At 46.5% G+C, this 16,640-nt stretch overlaps 1 protein-coding gene across 1 annotated transcript in view; it reads right to left on the bottom strand.

Moving 5' to 3' along the window:
- Nucleotides 1–4,108: 4,108 nt before the first annotated feature.
- Nucleotides 4,109–16,640, bottom strand: part of Nckap1l (NCK associated protein 1 like) — a 47,375-nt gene continuing 34,843 nt past the window's right edge. Inside the window, exons 25-31 of the mRNA XM_047551590.1 lie at nucleotides 16,452–16,534; nucleotides 16,091–16,171; nucleotides 13,328–13,421; nucleotides 12,182–12,298; nucleotides 11,530–11,639; nucleotides 9,645–9,734; nucleotides 4,109–5,501 (exon numbers count right to left, since the gene is read on the bottom strand). Coding sequence (XP_047407546.1) covers nucleotides 5,370–5,501; nucleotides 9,645–9,734; nucleotides 11,530–11,639; nucleotides 12,182–12,298; nucleotides 13,328–13,421; nucleotides 16,091–16,171; nucleotides 16,452–16,534 — 707 coding nt within the window. The 3' untranslated portion in view covers nucleotides 4,109–5,369. The remainder of the gene's footprint in view (nucleotides 5,502–9,644; nucleotides 9,735–11,529; nucleotides 11,640–12,181; nucleotides 12,299–13,327; nucleotides 13,422–16,090; nucleotides 16,172–16,451; nucleotides 16,535–16,640) is intronic.

Below are 16,640 nucleotides of genomic sequence, written 5' to 3'. Positions count from 1 at the left end.
TATCCACGAGCGCCTAACTGCCTGTGTGTCCCATGTGTGAGAGACTAGTAGAGGGAAGCCCATAACCCCCCAGGCCCCGCCGGGGCACCGGGACAAGGGTTGAGCTAGCCACCTACCATAGAACCCAGCCAGACCAGACCCCTTCCGTGCTCCTATTTTTGAAGGGAAAAGTTCAAGGTCCTCTCTGAGCTGTGATGGTATCCCTCACCTCCACTGGCCTCCCTCAGCTTGGTCTTTCTGACTTGTCTCTCCATGGCTGTGGTCTGTCCCCAAGGTGTCTTTAACCACCGGGCCTGACCGGTGGGAATTTCTCCAAGTTTAAAGCTCTCCGGAGTAGGCAGCCCCACATCTTGCCTGACTACATAATAACTGCACATTGCCAGGAAATCACTCCTGAGAGCCTGCCTCAACCCAGGCTGCAACGTTCCAGCTCATTTCCTCTTATTCTGTCTTCAGAAAGAAATCTAAGGGCTGAAGGCCCAGCACAAATCAGTTTTTGTGGAATAAGGGAATGGAATTTGAACCCAAGACCCTGTGACAGGACAAAACATCTTCCATCCAACTGAGTCCTACCTGGAACTCCTGCAGGAACCACCTCTCTTTCTTAGTATTGTTCTCCCCTAATGACCATCTGCATGGAAACATCGTGTAAACAGAAAGTGGAGACTATTCCCTAACTGCTGAACTCAAAATAGGCCCCTTATTCCAGAAGGCTCTCTCAATATTTCTTGTCAAACAGTGGCCCCTAATCCAGGATCCCAGAATTTGAATTTTAATTGCAAGAACTCTGGAGGATGGAAGGAGAGGTGATCAGGAAAAAGTATTTATTCTAAATATCAGGTAGAGACTCCCTCCCCCTTTCTCAGACAAAGGAAAAGAACAAAGGTGAAGGGTTGACTGAAGAAAAGGATGGACTGTCCCAACTGAGACTCTCAACGTAAAAGAATTGCCAACTTAGGTCAAGGCTTCAGATCTGGCAGAAGCAGCTCCCAAGAAGTACAGAGGCAGAAGGAGAGGGAAAAGTCAGAGATGGAGAAAAATGTGGAAAGAAGGTTGGGACGTCCCCCTCTGTCCATCTAAATCCAGCACATATCCCCCGTCCCTCCTGCCAGAGTTAACAGTTGCAGCCAAGAAACAGCTACATCTAAGACCCTGGTCACATTGCTACACAATCCATTTCCCAAATTTGGGGAGCTGTCTCCTTCCTAATCAATTAAAAAAGGAATGAGCTGGAAAATACAAAAGGACTGTAAATTGGGATTAGAACTAAGAGTTCTAATTAGAAAATTGAAATTAGAGCTAAAGAGTTCCTGGTTTAGGTAGGTATTTAAACTAAAGGACCTGGTTAAAGGCAGAAAACATACTTCCAGAGATATCTTTCAACATTCTTTGTCTCTCAACATTCCTTGTCAACGCAGTGGTACTTTCCCAGGACCCCAACTCCTAACCCATCTTAAGAAACAGGTCATTTGTAAAAGAGATTTCAGAGTCTATCTAGTCTAGTTTCCTCCACATAATAAATGAAAAACTAAGACCAGAAAAATTGTACAGTCCCACAGGGTCCAGAGCCAGGTCTTTTACTCTGCTTCTAATGCCTTTTCCCACTCTGTGGCTCTTTCACTTTCTTTAGTCCTCAGTCCTGGTGCTTAGCCTCAACCTTGTTCCTCTTGTGGCAATCCAATCCCATTTCTGCTTTACCGAACCTCTAAAGAGATAAGAATAGTGTATACTTGTTCCATTCATAGACTCAGAAGACACTCAGTCTTCTCTCCCTGCCTTTTTCTCTTGGCCCCCACCCCCACCTTTCCCAGGTTCCTTCTACCCAACCTCATTCCTCTCCTTTTCAGCTTCTGAACTGCCCCTACCCTCTTGGAAACCCTGCCTCCTCACTTCCCTAACCCCATCGTCCCTTCCAACAAGCTCAGGGTTTGATAGAGACCAAAAATGATGCTTTGGCAGCAGGTGACGGATGGATGTGATCTGCCTCCTACAGGAATGCTATTTAAAGGGGCAGCCCCACAATCCTCTCTTTCCAAAGTGACAAGAGAAAAGCCTGCTCCTCAATCTCTCCAGTGCTGCAAACTCAGCTCAAGTTAACTTCTGACTTCCCCAACCTGCAACCTGGCCTGCTGCTCCTGCTTCCTGTTCAGGTGGGAGGGAGAGTACTTGACAACTCATTGAGGTGTGGGGGTTGAGGGGGGACTCATCTTCATCTCCTTTGATGACAGGTACTTGGGAAAAGCAGGAGGCCCTGTGGGGAGGAGGATCGAAGAACGTTCTTCCCTCAACAACGTGAGTGCATTTTAACCATGTGCCAGCTTCTTCTCAAAGTCAAAGTCAAACTTTGTTGCAGAAGAACTGATGCAGACATGAGGACCTAAGGCAAAGGAAGCCCAGTCCCTACCAAGGCCCTCCCTCCCCGCTGGGTCCTGGTGCTCAAAACACAGTTGTTCCCTTCCTTCAGGGCAACGTGCCAGAGGGCAAGATCCCCCCTGGGCAGACCTTGAACCTTCTGCACCTTGAGTTGGTCCTTGCCTGCCCACAGGATTGAACCCAGAGTGGAAGAGGCAGTGTCTCTGTTGCCCAAAGGAAAGAGAGTGACTTGGCATGCCTCTCCGCCAAGGCCTGGTGGAAGAGTAATTCCATCTCGCTGCTGCAAACAAGTTAATGGAGACTTTAATGAAAACACGCACTAATGAAAATGCTGAGGCTAGAACCTGCTCTCTGCCTGCAAGACAAAACAATTGGGGTTAGAGCTTCTTCTGATCATCATTCCTCAGTTCTTCTGTAGCCTAGGGAAGGCAAGCTGGGGATCTGAGAGCAAAAAGCAGTTCAGAGTCAATTGTGTCTAGGTTGTAAGAAGTGGGAGACCATCCTGATCAAGGAAGCAAACGTGGGTCCTTTTACTCCATCTGTCCCTTTACCTCTGGACAGTCACTTTTTGTTTCAGGTAGTAAGGTCATCTGTGTCCTCACCTTCTCCTATTTTCCAGGGTCTCTAAGTCTTGCCTTAAGAAGAAGTGGTCTGGTCAGATACAGAAGTCTAGAAATGAACATCAGACTTAAGTCCCAGTTCTACTTCTACTGATACTAGACACACGGTCTTCAATAAATCACTTAACACTGCTGAGTCTGTTTCCTGACCTGAAATAGGGAAGCCTTCCCCGGCTACCTTGCAGATTGCTATAAGGATGCAAAATCACTTTGAAAAAGTATAGGTGGTAGATAAATGCGTATAATTACACGTTTATGAAAAGATATTATGTCAAACCACAACATTTCAGAAATGAAGAACAAATCTGTGTCGGCAGGAATAAGGGGTGGGGAAGAGGGTGCGGGAGAGAAGTGGGCTTGTTATAAAAGAGCAACGTGAGGGATCCTGGGTGAAGGAACTGCTCCGCATCTTGACTGAGCTGGCAGATACAGGAACCTGCCTAGAACTAAACACACACACACACACACACACACACACACACACACACAGATGAGTATAAGTAAAACTGGGACATCTGAGTAAGATCAGTGGATTAGATCAATGTCAATATCCTGGTTGTGATGGTGTACTATAGTTTTGTGAGATGTTACCATTGAGGGAAACTGTGCAAAGGTACATGGGATCACTCTGAATGACTTCTGTCAAGTGGATTAACTATCTCAATGAATTTTCCAATTGAAAAGAAAGATGCCACGTCTATCCTCCATCCTGCTGTAACAATTTATCTTTCTGTCTTCTGGGAGGGTCTTCATAAGCAGTTCTCCATGCAGATGGAAAAGGGGTCTCCATCCTCTCAAGCAGAAGAATGGAGCAGAGATATAAGGGTGAGGGTGGTTGATCAGTTCTTTCCGAGTCTTCTCTTCCTCCTCAGCTGTGTTCACTGTCTCCGTAGGCCTGACACTGAATTACTCTTTACGACACAATGTCCTTCCTGTAGCAAGGAAGGACGATTAGCTGATGCATGAAGCAGGATTCTCTGTTGCTTCTATCCTAAAGAACAGACAGTCGTTGCTAAGAAAAACCTGTATGTTGATTTCAGGTGTCAAGAAAGTATTAACTAAGCATGGATCTGGAGAAGTAAAAAGCAAACACACGAACGGAATCCAACAACAGATATCAAATGGGTTTAATGAAGGCCAGATGGTTTTGCCAAAAGCCAACGATTGCTTCCCTTTCATTGTGGAAGTATGGACATGACCCTAATTAATCAACTAGCTAATTATATTTGCCCACTCCAACTGCTCTGGATCTCTGACATACATGATCTGCTGCTCTCATCCTCCCTGGCAGTTGGAGCACAGCAGTGATGGACGGGGCCACTGTTTCCTGCCACGGAGTTAACTAAACCTAGTTTAGTGCTATCCTCAATGCCCCAGGCTCTGTGACACTTGAAATTCTAATTAGTGCAGAAAAGGGCTAAGTTGAAACAGCTTGTAGTCCCTCAAGGATACCCACTCTCAGGGCCCTACAACCTAATGAGGTCTGTGAAATTTAAGATCTAGAAGAGAAATCCCTGCCTGGAGCAACAGCTGTACCCAGGCTGACAAGAGGATTTGGGGTTAAGTTAGTCCCTCCAAATAGGAGGAAGAGTGCCCCCAAATGGAGTGGAAGGGAAAATCCATATGAGTCTGTTTTGCTTCACTGCCATGTGACCTAGGATTGACCCAGACTGTCCCTCTGCTCTGGGTTGGGGAAATACCAAAGAAAAAGCAAGCAGGGTGACAGCAGAGAACTGACTCACTATCCACAACGGGTAGGACAGCAGGTGGGCAACAGAACCCTCTGGAGGGCACTTCCTCCCTGCCCCAGTGGGAAAGGCAGTCAAGCAGAGGTGAAGGAAGAACCCCACAAAGGAGAAAAGGGGTCCCTTTGATGCTCCTCTGCAGTGGGAACAGGCTGAATGTTTGCTGAATGCATTTGGAAGAGGAAGAGAGGAGATAATCGTCCTAATGAATGTGCAGGAGACAATAGCAGCTCCGGTGGGAGGATTATAAGCTCATTATGGTTTAATATGATGATTGATCATCTCTGCCCGCCAGCATTATCCTAGAATAGTGATGAAGGTCGGCGAGACCCATGCCTATCAGAGCCCCAGCTCCAGGCACCAGAAGATAGGAAAGAAACTTGTATGTCACTCTTTTTTTCTTTCTTCTGGTGAAAAGCTCCAGTTCCCTAACTTTGTCCATAAACTGTCCCCCACGCCCCCAACCTGCCCCACCTCTCTCTGAGTTCTCAGTCCTGAACTGTTCCTCTGCATACCTGTTCATCAGCACTGGCACCTGACCCTCTCCCTAGTGACCCCACCCCACTCCCACCCTTGAGAAAATGACCACAGTTTCCACTCTGGTGTAGTCTAGGCAGGTCCAAAGGGCCCTTCAATGGGTACTGGCAGGCACTCGGTTCAGGTGGAAGGCCCGGGATACCTCCCGATAGGCATTTCGAAGCAAGACATAAGGGAAACAGGACTCCAGCATGTCGAGGGTCAGGAAGGAGGACTCTTCCACCACCTGGAACAGACAGGGCCAAGAGATGAGAATCCTCAGAGCATGTATGTCTGTGACACTGTTCCCCTCCATGCAGCTCCTGAGCTCTCTGAGGCCCTTAAGACTCCAGGAGAACAGGGTTCCAAATCCTACTCCCCTCTTCCTCCCTCACCTGGTTTGACTCCAGGAGGGCAATGTGGACTCCTCAGATCCATTATAATGGCCCCCGTCCCCTTCATCAGGGCTATTATAAAGAGAACAGAAGCAGAAGGCAGGGAGACAAAAAAACATTTTCCTGGTGGCAGGAAAAAAAAACCATTCTCTCCTGGATATTAAATTATATGTGGGAGGGCAGCACAGATGCAGGTGAAGATGGATAAAAGTGCCAATTACAAAGCTTTGAAGCAAGAGGAACAATTGCCACTGCAGGCCAAGGAAGAGGGGTCTGGAATCCACGCGGGTCCTCTTGTGCTGGGCCTGTTCCTCCCTCTCTCAGAAGTGTTTAGGGAACACTAAGGATGCTGCATAAAGGAGCAGGCATGATTAATTAGTTTAATTAGAAGCCTGTGTGTTGTGGTAATCCCAGCAGCCCCAATAGTCAAGCAGGAAGATAGATCAAGATGCCCAGATAAGAGTGAGGGCTAGGGATGAAGGGTAGGGATGAAGGGTGGGGATGGGCAGAGGGAGCGAGTTCCCTGAGAGCAGCACAGCCCCAAGTTGCAGGGAGAAGCAGTGTGTCCAAGAGGTTAAGGAACTAAAAAGGTATGGCCTGGTACGGTGGCTCACGACTGTAATCCCAGCTACTTGGGAAGCTGAGGCAGCAGGATCGCAAGTTCAAGGTCAGCCTGGGCAACTGAGTGACCCCTTTCTCAAAATAAAATAATAAGTGCTGGGGGTGTACCTCAGTGGTAGAGTGCTTGCCTAGTATGCATGAGGCCCTAAGTTCAAACCCCAATACAGAAAGAAAGGGGAAAAAAAGACAGAGAGAGAAAGCAGTGGAGAGGTGTGTCCCCTATCTCTGGCTATTCACACAGATGGGCCCCTTCCTAACATGTCTGGAATTCCAAGTTCTGAAAATCCACCAAGGAAAGAGACTCTGCCACAGCTACTCTTACATGTTTTTCTATCTGAAGTACTTTCAAGTTTCACGAGTTATAAGATTTTGCTATTCTCAAACACATGTGCGTGTTAATACACAGAACAGCCTCAGAAGAGCAGACACTGTGAACTGAAGGAAAGGAAAGCTATTGGGCAAACTTGAGCCCAGATCCCAGGTCTGATAACAGAAAGAATCCCTTACTCACAAGACTTTCACACCCTAAACCAGGAGAGAGATGAGCTCTCCTCTCCAGGATTTCACTCGTAGGTACAGGAAAATGAGTGATGAATTCCAGAAGGATCCACCAGCCCGTGACTTCCTGTTCTCAGAGAAGCACAAGATAATAACAGCGCTCCTAACTGGCAGAAGTCTATGGTAGTGCCAAGTAGCCCTAGAGTAAAGGCCTGAATATCTTAGGTTCTAGTCCCAAATCTGCCTACATATCACAGGGGAGACCTTGAGTATTATCTTTCTCTCCCTCTTCCTCAGTTTCCCCTCCTATGAATTGTCAGTCCTGGACTAATTGCCAGGATCTGGTCTGATCTGACATCACAGATGCCATGGTTTTCTGAGAAAGTCATCTCTTGCCCCCAGGAAACCATGCCAGGAACAGGCTGGCAACACTGGGGTGCACACTGCCCAGGCTTGACATTGAAGACAGAAGACCCCAGGGAGAGAAGCGTTGGCCAGAATTTGGGGCTACCCTCTTTTAACTCAGAATATAGCTCCTTCCCCTCCAGTCATTTCCAATTTCTCTGTAGAAACATTTGCATTTAAATTGCTTTGCAGCAGCTAGTCCCTCCAATCTCCACCTCCAGCAAAAAGTGCCAGCTCCTGCCATTCTGCTGGCCTCCCTGGGAGGCCAAAAGGAGAAGACACTTTTCCATGTTTGGGGGCAGTGGGGTGGGGTGAAGGGCAGGGGCAAAGCAGAGGAGGTGGGTCAAGTGGCAATTCAGAACCACCTCCAATCTTACAGAGGGGAAAATCACAAGAGGAATACCTAAATCACCTGTAAACTAAAATGAGCAGCAGACAGAAGGAACTGCATTTGTTGAGCACCTACTATGTACTAGGCACTTTTACATATTTTATGTCATGAATTCTAACCACTCTATAAAGATTATTACCCACTTTTTTTTTTTTTTTTTTTTTGGTATTGGGGGTTAAACCCAGGGGCACGTTACCACTGAGCTATATACCCAGCCCTTTTTATTAAATTTTTAGAGATGGAGTCTCACTAAATTGCTGAGTTTGACCTGAACTTGCAATCTTCCTGCCTCAGCCTCCACTGTCACTGGGATTACAGGTGTGCATCATCACACCCAGCTTTATTATCTACTTTTATGGATAAGGAATTATGCTGCTCCAAAGATTGTGCTCCACCTAGCCCACTCTGACCTTTGCCCTTCCTCTGCCCTCATCTTCCTCCTCAGCCCTCTCGCCCCTCACCACACACACCCAATACACATTGGACACACCATCATGTCCATTCTCTCCTCCATCATACCCCCAATCAGCCTAGGCCTCTTCCTATCTGTAGAAATTAAAACACAGATACCACTCAAAAGAAGGGGACCTGGAGTGAGTCCCAGAAATGCCTGCTTCTAACATCTCTGGACCCAGGCCAATAGTACAAGTGGAGCCTGCCCCCCGACCAACAGCTACCAATCACTGAATAAACTAGCAAACTATTATCTTCTATCTTTCAGCCCTTATAATATACCTTTGTAATTTCATGGAAGTCTGAGCTTGAATTAAGAACTCTTAAACTCTGCTGGCAATGTAGCTCAGTGGCAGAGCACTTGCCTAGCATGTGTTAGGCCCAGGGTTTGATTCTCGCTACTACAAACATAAATAAATAACAATAAAGCTTTTTTCCAGACATGATGGCACACACCCATAATCCCAGTGACTTGGGAGGATAAGGCAAAAGGATCACAAGTTGGAGGCCAGCCTGGGCAATTTAGCAAGAGCGTGTCTCAAAATTAAAAAATGAAAAGAGCTGGGACGTAATTCCATGGTAGGGCCCCTGGGTTCTAATCCCCAGTACTATCAATCAATCAATCAATCAATCAATCAATCATAACATCCTCAAAATTCTGCCAGAACAGGGTGAAGGAAGGGAGCCAGGTTCTAACCCCATCCTCATACTTTTCTCACCCCCAGCTTGAGGGATTTTGTATCCATGTAGACTTTCTGAATGCCAGTCACACATTCCTCAGGCACTAGGGGTACACACACCCAGAGTCTGCCTCAGTAGGATGGATTTGGGGAAGAAGTTCCATACCCACATAGGTTTCACGTGGGCTTTGAGGTGAGACACAGGCTCCAGGTGAGCAAATCCTCTCCCCATAGCCCATAGGAGGGCCTCTAGAACATAGGCCCAGGGGTAGGAACCACTCCTGGCCACATCTAAGCATGATACCAACCGGGAGAATCATACTTTTAGAGCAAAAGAGTGAATAAGCATGTTGAAGAGGATCACAAGAGGGGGAAAAACATTAAGTCGACTAAGTCAGAGTTTCCAGAACTTTCTGCCAAGGTAGAGGCAAACCCACAGCTTGAAAAGCAAAAAGTGACATCAGGAACTAGCTGATTGATGGCCCACTGGGTCCTGCCTCGCAGCTAAAATCCCTTGCTTCCTGCAAGCCCTACCCCTAAATCTCTTCTGTTCTACTCTCTGCTAGTTAGGACTCTCTTCACAGTACCATTAAGGACAAGAAATAGAGGGGTAGGAAGTTGTCGAGTAAAACCAAACACATGCTGAACAGGTAGTTACTGATAAAGGACACGCTGTGCCACCAGGTCAGACTCAAACAATGCAGGAAAAAGAACCCAGTTAGCTAGTGACCAGGAAGCCCTGTCCTGCTGAGAGTCCTTGAACACTCTTCTATGGGATTATAGGACAAGTCTAGAATGTTGGCCAGAATGTCAGCATTAGACCCACAGGGTCAAGCAGAATTAAGTTATTAGTTAATGTTTTTGGGTGATGACAATGGCAGGAACCCAAAGACCCTAAAAAGGAGTCTTCTTTTCTTTTCTCAGACCAGTTTAAACAAGATACATACCAAGCGCATGAATAGAGAAATGGATTCCCGATTTCTGGTTTTAAGCTTGTCAGTCTCCTGGCCCAGCTGCAAGAGGCTGACAGAGGCCACCTGTAAGAGAAGAATTTATAAAGAAGCAGATTTTTATGGAGGTCAGAATAGGACAGTCTCAGGCTACAGGAAGTTAAGAAAAGATCAAGGAGGAGAGTTAAGAAGAGCTAGGATGTTCCCAAGGACTCCAGGTGGAAAGGTGGCAAGTCCCCAAGGTTTCAGAGACACGCAGTGCCTATAAATGAGCCCAGACCCCATTGGCCAGCCAGTGCCAACAACAGGAGGTTGCTGAGGGGCTGAGGGGAGAGGCTGCACCGGGCAAAGGAAGAATTAGAAAAAAGGCCAGTGATGCTGTGTGCCAGGAGATTAATCTCTCTTTTCCCAGGCAGCCTCCAGACACCTCTGTCATCAGGCTGTTTACAGCTGACTCCCCTCACGACTGGAGCCAGAGCCGGCCTCTGATTCAGACTCGGCTCTTGGTATTCTCCTCCTGTCAACTCCCTAGTGGCTGTCATCTCCATTCACCTCCAGGCCCCCAACAGATCAAAGCAGGAGAGAGAAATGTGATTCACATCCCACACTCAGGTTACCTGCATTTAACAAACAAATAGGATAAAAAGGAAAAGGAGGGGGGAAGTCATCCCCGTCCCATCTTAGAGATCTGGTGTTGAGTTCTTTTTATATTTCAGATGTTCAGATCCCATTCTGTCTAGTTGGTGGTCCCAGCTTAAATAGAGCCCCTCTAACCAACCTACAGTCCCTGAAATGTACTCAGAACAAGGGTATAATTCCTGAAAGAACAATGTGATCTACTGTTTCTTCCTGGAAGGAAAAAAACAAGGCCCCAGTTCTTAAATCAGTACCGACCTTTGCAAAGGAAGGAGCTTCCTATTACTGAGAATGCTCAAGCTGGCAGTGGATAAAGGACCAAGTATCAGAAGTATATGGATGGGAATCCTCTGTGGAGGATTTAGAATGGAAAACTCTAGGGCCTCTTTCAACTATGGAAGGAGATTATTTATTCTATGTCTTCCCAGAGGCAAAACTGAGATCAATGGTGATAGTTACAGGGAGTCAAACTTTGGCTGAAAACATTTTGAAACAATTTTTCAAACAAATTGGACATACCTATAAAGCAATCAGCCGTCTGGCTGTCAACTCCAGTCCCTAGAAAACTAGGTCAGTGGTTCTCAAAGTAAGAACCCAAGACAAAGAGCATCAACTTTAATTAGGAACTTATTGGAAATGCAAACAAATGCAAACTCTCCAGGTGACTCTGATTTCCAGTAAAGTCTGAAAACTCATCATTGACTGTCAGTATAGAGTTGGAAGGGGACTGGCAGGTTATAAAATTCAGTGTCTTGACAACTTTAACATGCATCTGATCTCCTGGAGACCAAATTAGAAGCACATAAGCCCAACCTCCCCTAGCATATTCTAATTCAGTAGGTCTAGGGTAAAAATCAAGCATCTATTTTAACAAGTTCCCCAAGATATTCTGATGCACACCAACGTGCTAAATGATGGATTCAGTTTTATCTGCCTAGTTTATAAATGAGAAAACTGAAGGCCTAAAAGTTCGGCTCTTCAGAGGTTACACAACTTTTTGTAGTGGCAGAACTCAGATTTTCTCTTTTCCCAGGGATTTTTCAAGTATTCAGGCAGAAGCTGAAACACCAGTTACCGGGGAGTTTAGAACAAACTCCTGCCTTCCACAGAGTGGTCTCTCGCTATTTACTGAATGACTCCAGGGGGAGGTTAACCTCAAAGGCCTGAGCAGCCTAACCGTGGACTTGAGCCTGACCCATCCCAGCCCTTGGCTGTCCTCCCTTCCTTATCATCTAGACTCACTCACCACCAGAAACTCTTTGAGGTGAGTTTCAATGTTCTTGTTGTAGAGCGTGAAGAGGGCAGCAGACACCTGGATGATGGCCTTTGTCAAGCAATGGACGTTATTGCTGTAACCTGGGTAATTATTGAGACAGGGAAGAGAAACAAAAGGAAATGACAAAGTGAGCCATCCCAGGCTGACCCCAATGGGTATGTCTCGTTTCTTTCAGGCTGAGCTCCCCCTACTTGACACCAAAAGGACTAGAAGACCTTTGGGGACTAGAGGAAGAATATTCCTATGACATTTGACTAGATTAGAATTTTATGCATAGTTCACTCTCAAGTGTTTTTTGAAGCAGAAATTTACACCTATATCAGAAATATGTATGTTCCAGCCGGATGCAGTGGTGCATACCTATAATCCCAGCAGCTCGAGGGGCTGAGGCAAGAGGATCCCAAGTTCAAGGCCAGCCTCAGTAACTTAGCAAAACCCTAAGCAACTTAGTGAGACTCTTCCTCAAAATAAAAAATAAAAAGGGCTGCAGATGTGGCTCAGTGCTTAAGCACCCAATCCCTGGTACCAAAAAGAGAAAAAAGAAATCTGTATGTTCCAGGTAAGTAACCTCCAGGACACTAAACTGAATACCGTTGGTCCCTCACACCTACTCTGCACTTACCATCTGTCTCAATGCTATAGAAGGAAGAAGGGTCCATGGCAAGGAGTGGGAGGGAGACGGCAACAAAGATCAAGAGCAGGCAGGCCACCTTATATTCTTCTTCAGGGGATGAGCTATCTGGTGAGAGGGAGAAAGGAAGGGAGGAAAAGTGAGTAAGTCAGCAAATGGTAGTTATCTTCACAAGATTGTGGTTACACGAGAAAATATCTGTGCACACACTTTTTCTATCACTGCACGAAAGTTATTATGACTAAAGGAGGCAGGACTAGCATTCGCTTAAAGCGAGTGGCTCAAGTCCTGGAGGCCTCCTCTGATGCCAGGGCAGAACTCCTATCGAGGGCTCTGCTGACATGCAGTCCTAGATACCGATCAGCTGCCTGGAGGGAAGGAGCGGCAGGAACAAGAGGGAGGATCCTCATGGACCAGCAGAGAAAGGAGCTAGTCTGGCAATTTTGAAAGGGCTTAGTACCAGTCACTGGATTCCATCCTCTTCTGGGTATGTGTACGTAGGAACATGCTACTCAGAGGATATGTGTAATGAAAAGTATAAGAAATGAGTGTGACTAGGGAAGGAGTGGATAGTGTCAAAGTGATTACGTGGGAGGGAAGAACACAGGATCAGCGTGGGGAACTCAGATGCTATACCACACAACTTCCCGAGAAATCATGTGCTATTTTGGCTTGTTCTTTGATTCATTTGCATGAGTCTTCCTTCCCCAACCAGTGTGTAAGTTCCTGTGAACACTTGCTAAGCACCAAACAGACTCTCATTTAGAGAACCACATCTAGCTAATTGGTAGATCAACTGGTTGGAACCTACAGAGAACCCTAAATCACCTACATAAATATTTTCTGGGGCTGGGGTTGTGGCTCAGTGGTAGAGCACTTGCCTAGCACATGTGAGGCACTGGGTTCAATTCTCAGTGCCACATAAAATAAAAGGTACTGTGTCCATCTACAACTAAAAAAAAAATTTTTTTTAATTTTCCAGAGGTTAGGGTCCACACTGTATGTAGGTCTTTCCTTACCTGCCAGTTTATATCCTCTGAATTCACAATCCCAAATAAAGGCATTCTTTGACATTGACAGTTCTCACTCAAAAGTAGGGCACAAACCCTCCCTTGTCCCAGCTGTCCCCTATCTTACCAGTTTTCAGGTTGGCAATGGCAGCCACCAGGGCCGGGTCAATGTCACAGCCCACCCCTGCAGCAGATGCCAGCTCAAAGATACTCAGGGTCACCTGGTAGAGAAGAAAACAACATTTCGGGTAGAAATCCAGAAGAAAAGTACTTGGCAGAGGCTACAAGCTGCCAGCATTCCTGGATCACAGATTTTAAGATTTTGGTATACTATCATTTTTTTCTAGATATTCCTTGCAAGCTCTCCCTACCCTCCAGGAAAAAAGCCCAAATACCTTAACTTGGTATTCAGGACACTCTACTGTACAAATTTACTTTTCAATCTTATTTCCCTAAATGCTTCCCTCAATGAAGCCAGGGTAGTTTATTCACTGTCCCCAAACCACAGCTTCCTTTCTTTCTTTTACACTTTGGTTCACTTCCTTGCCTCTCTTGCTTGTCCTTTCCTATACTTACCTTTTAAGTCACACAGATCCCTTAGGCTCAACTCTAATGTCATCTCCTCTGTGAAGGCCTCCCTGATTCCTTCAGCCCAAACCCATCTCCCCCCAACACCCCGCCCCTTAAATTGATCCCACTAGCATTGGTCACACACAGCACCTGCATTGCTTATCTCTTCAGAAAGGAAATGAGACATATGCCTGATCTCATCAAATAAATTATAATTTTTTAAACCCTGCGACATAGTGAAGGGAGAAGGTGACTTTGGATAGAAACAGATCTAGGCTCAAATCCTAGCAACACCAACTCATTAAATATGTGATTTTGACTAAAAGTTACTTAACTTCCTTGGCCTCAATTTTCTCATCTGTAAAACTGGAATAATAATACTTAGCTCACAGAGCTGTTTTGAAAATTCAGTTAGATTTCAAGGGTAAAGAACCTATCCACCCTAGTGACTCACAGAGCAAATGTTGTTATGCCTTGTCCTCTTTCAAGAACTCTGATTTTTCTTTATCCTCTCTATCATACAACACAATGCTAAGAACACAGAAGATGTTCAACAGAGATTGATTGATTGACACCTAAATCCCTCATTGTACTTACAATAAAGTTCCTAGGACATGTGCCCCAACCCCCATTCCCACACCAAGACCCCTTTTGAGGTTTAAAATATTTTAAAAATATATAAAACTTTGAAATACTCCAAGAGAACATGGACAATTGCTTCTAAGTAGCAGATCTTTATGCAGACATTACAACATGCACATACTTTGCTCATGGTAATGACCCGGAAGGCAAACCTTAGCCACCTTCTGTTCTGCCCTTTATTTAAATCCACTAGGCCCCAGATGACCCTGTTTGTGGCAACCACAGCCAAGCAGATCAGGGACCTGGTCCATGACCTGTGACTTCCTGAAGGAAGAAGGGATTGATTGAAGGGGTCTTGTTTTCTCTCCTCCTAATCTTTTTATCCCTCTGAGCAAGTAACAGATCTCTGATGGACAGGTCATCCCCCTTCCCTGCCCACACCTGCTTATTTCCACAGGCATGCAGAGCCTAGAGCTCACAGCTGCCCAGGAGATATCAGCTAGACAAGCTCCTGACAGGCTGGAGCGTTCAGCCCCAACAGCAACAGCTGCCAAAACTCAGGCTCAGTCCCCAATCAGAACATTCAAGAGGGCAGCCAAGCCAGCAATGCATCGCTCTTGCTGCATCCTGACCATTCAGCCCTCAGGTGATTTCAGGCAGGTAGAGGGAAAACTTCACTCTCTTTTGTTCTCAAAGCAAGGAAGTTTTTCTTAATATTCAACTTAATTCTTTTCCCCAATACTGGGGACTGAACCCAGGGTCTGGCACATGCTAGGCAAGCACTCTACCACTGAGCTACTTTCCAAGCCCTTTTGATTTTTAAACAAGGTCTTGCTAAAGTACCCAGGCTGGCCTTGAATTTGCAATTCTCCTACCTCAGCCTACAGAGTAGCTGGGATTACAGGCAGGCACCACTGGCTCCAGTTTGAATTCTTCCTGTTCATCAGTTCCCTTTAATCAAACCTCTCTCCTTTAAAGGAATTGTAAAGTAGTTGCCTGCCTTTGCATTGGAAAGACCTTGTCCCTAGGCTTTGGCTATATTTCCTACATAACACACTTGTTTGTTCCAGATGATTCAAAAGACAAGCTGACTCAAAGATGTTCAAGGGGTGTGGACATCTAGCTCAGGTAACCCACAGAAGCCCTTCTTGCTCTCTTGCAACAGGGCCTTGAGGCAGGTGACACAGAGTCAGAAAGTTTTAGAACCAGGAGGAAGAAAAGGCCAAGAAAAGAAAGGAAACTCTGAGAGGAGGCTGGGTGGCTGAGAATGGAAGAAACAAATCTTACAAAAAGTACTCAAGCTTCTGTCTTAAAGAAGGGACCTGCTTGCACGTAGCTTGGCATCTAATTTGCATTGCTCACTGCAGGTGAAAACACACAGACACTATCCTAGATTAGGTGCCTCCCCCTCCAGGACTGTTTCCCCACAGACTCCCTCTTCTCTCCATACCCCTCATGTCTCCTGAGCTCCGTTTTCTCTCTCCAAGAATATCTGCCTGCCCAGTTTTCCTGTTGGAATCCTAGCTCTGATCCCTGCAGGGTTCTTTAGAGACCTCTCCCTCACAGTCCCTAGCTACCTCCTCTCCCCCAGCCAAGGTCTCTACTTGGCACCTCCCTACTGTGTGTGTGTGTGTGTGTGCGCGCGCGCGCGCGCGGTGCTGGGGACTGAACCCAGGGCCTTGTGCATGGAAGGCAAGCGTTCTACCAACTGAGCTATGTCCCCAGCCCCCCTCCCTACCTTGATGTCTGTGTCTGGAGTGACAAACTCCTTCAGGCACTCGATAGGACCCATGAGAAACGGGCAGTGGGAAGAGAAAACCTGGAGGAAGAAAAGATGAATGAGTCCCCAGGGCAGTAGTCAGCACCTTCCAAAACAAGTGGGAACAAGCGGAAAAGGGGCCTCAACTTGGATAAGAACCTCGCCAGCTGCCCAAGCTCTCCCTCTCCTCGTGCCTCCAGATTTCCTCGGCTCATCCAGCCACAGGGATCTCCTAGAACATCTGCCTCTCTTCAGTGCTCACAGCCCTTCCACAACTTCTCATGCAAGCCCCACCCACAGAGCCTCTGGGCTTCTCTGACAAGTCCCCCCTCACACTCACCTCCTGAAGTCCCTCTTGGGCCATGGCCCTAAAACTGAGGATAACTCCAATGATGGTCATGCGCTTCAGCACATTCTCTGCCCCTGAGGAGAAAGAAGGATCTTAGAGAAGAGAACTTAGGAGCAGAGTGATAGTTATGCTTCTTCAGACTCAGCCAAACCCCCAGGTCCCTGACACCCCTGTCATTAA

The sequence above is a fragment of the Sciurus carolinensis genome, chromosome 4 (genome assembly GCF_902686445.1).
Source record: "Sciurus carolinensis chromosome 4, mSciCar1.2, whole genome shotgun sequence".
In the NCBI taxonomy this organism is placed as follows: domain Eukaryota; kingdom Metazoa; phylum Chordata; class Mammalia; order Rodentia; family Sciuridae; genus Sciurus; species Sciurus carolinensis.
This window is presented reverse-complemented; position numbering and strand designations above follow the sequence as displayed.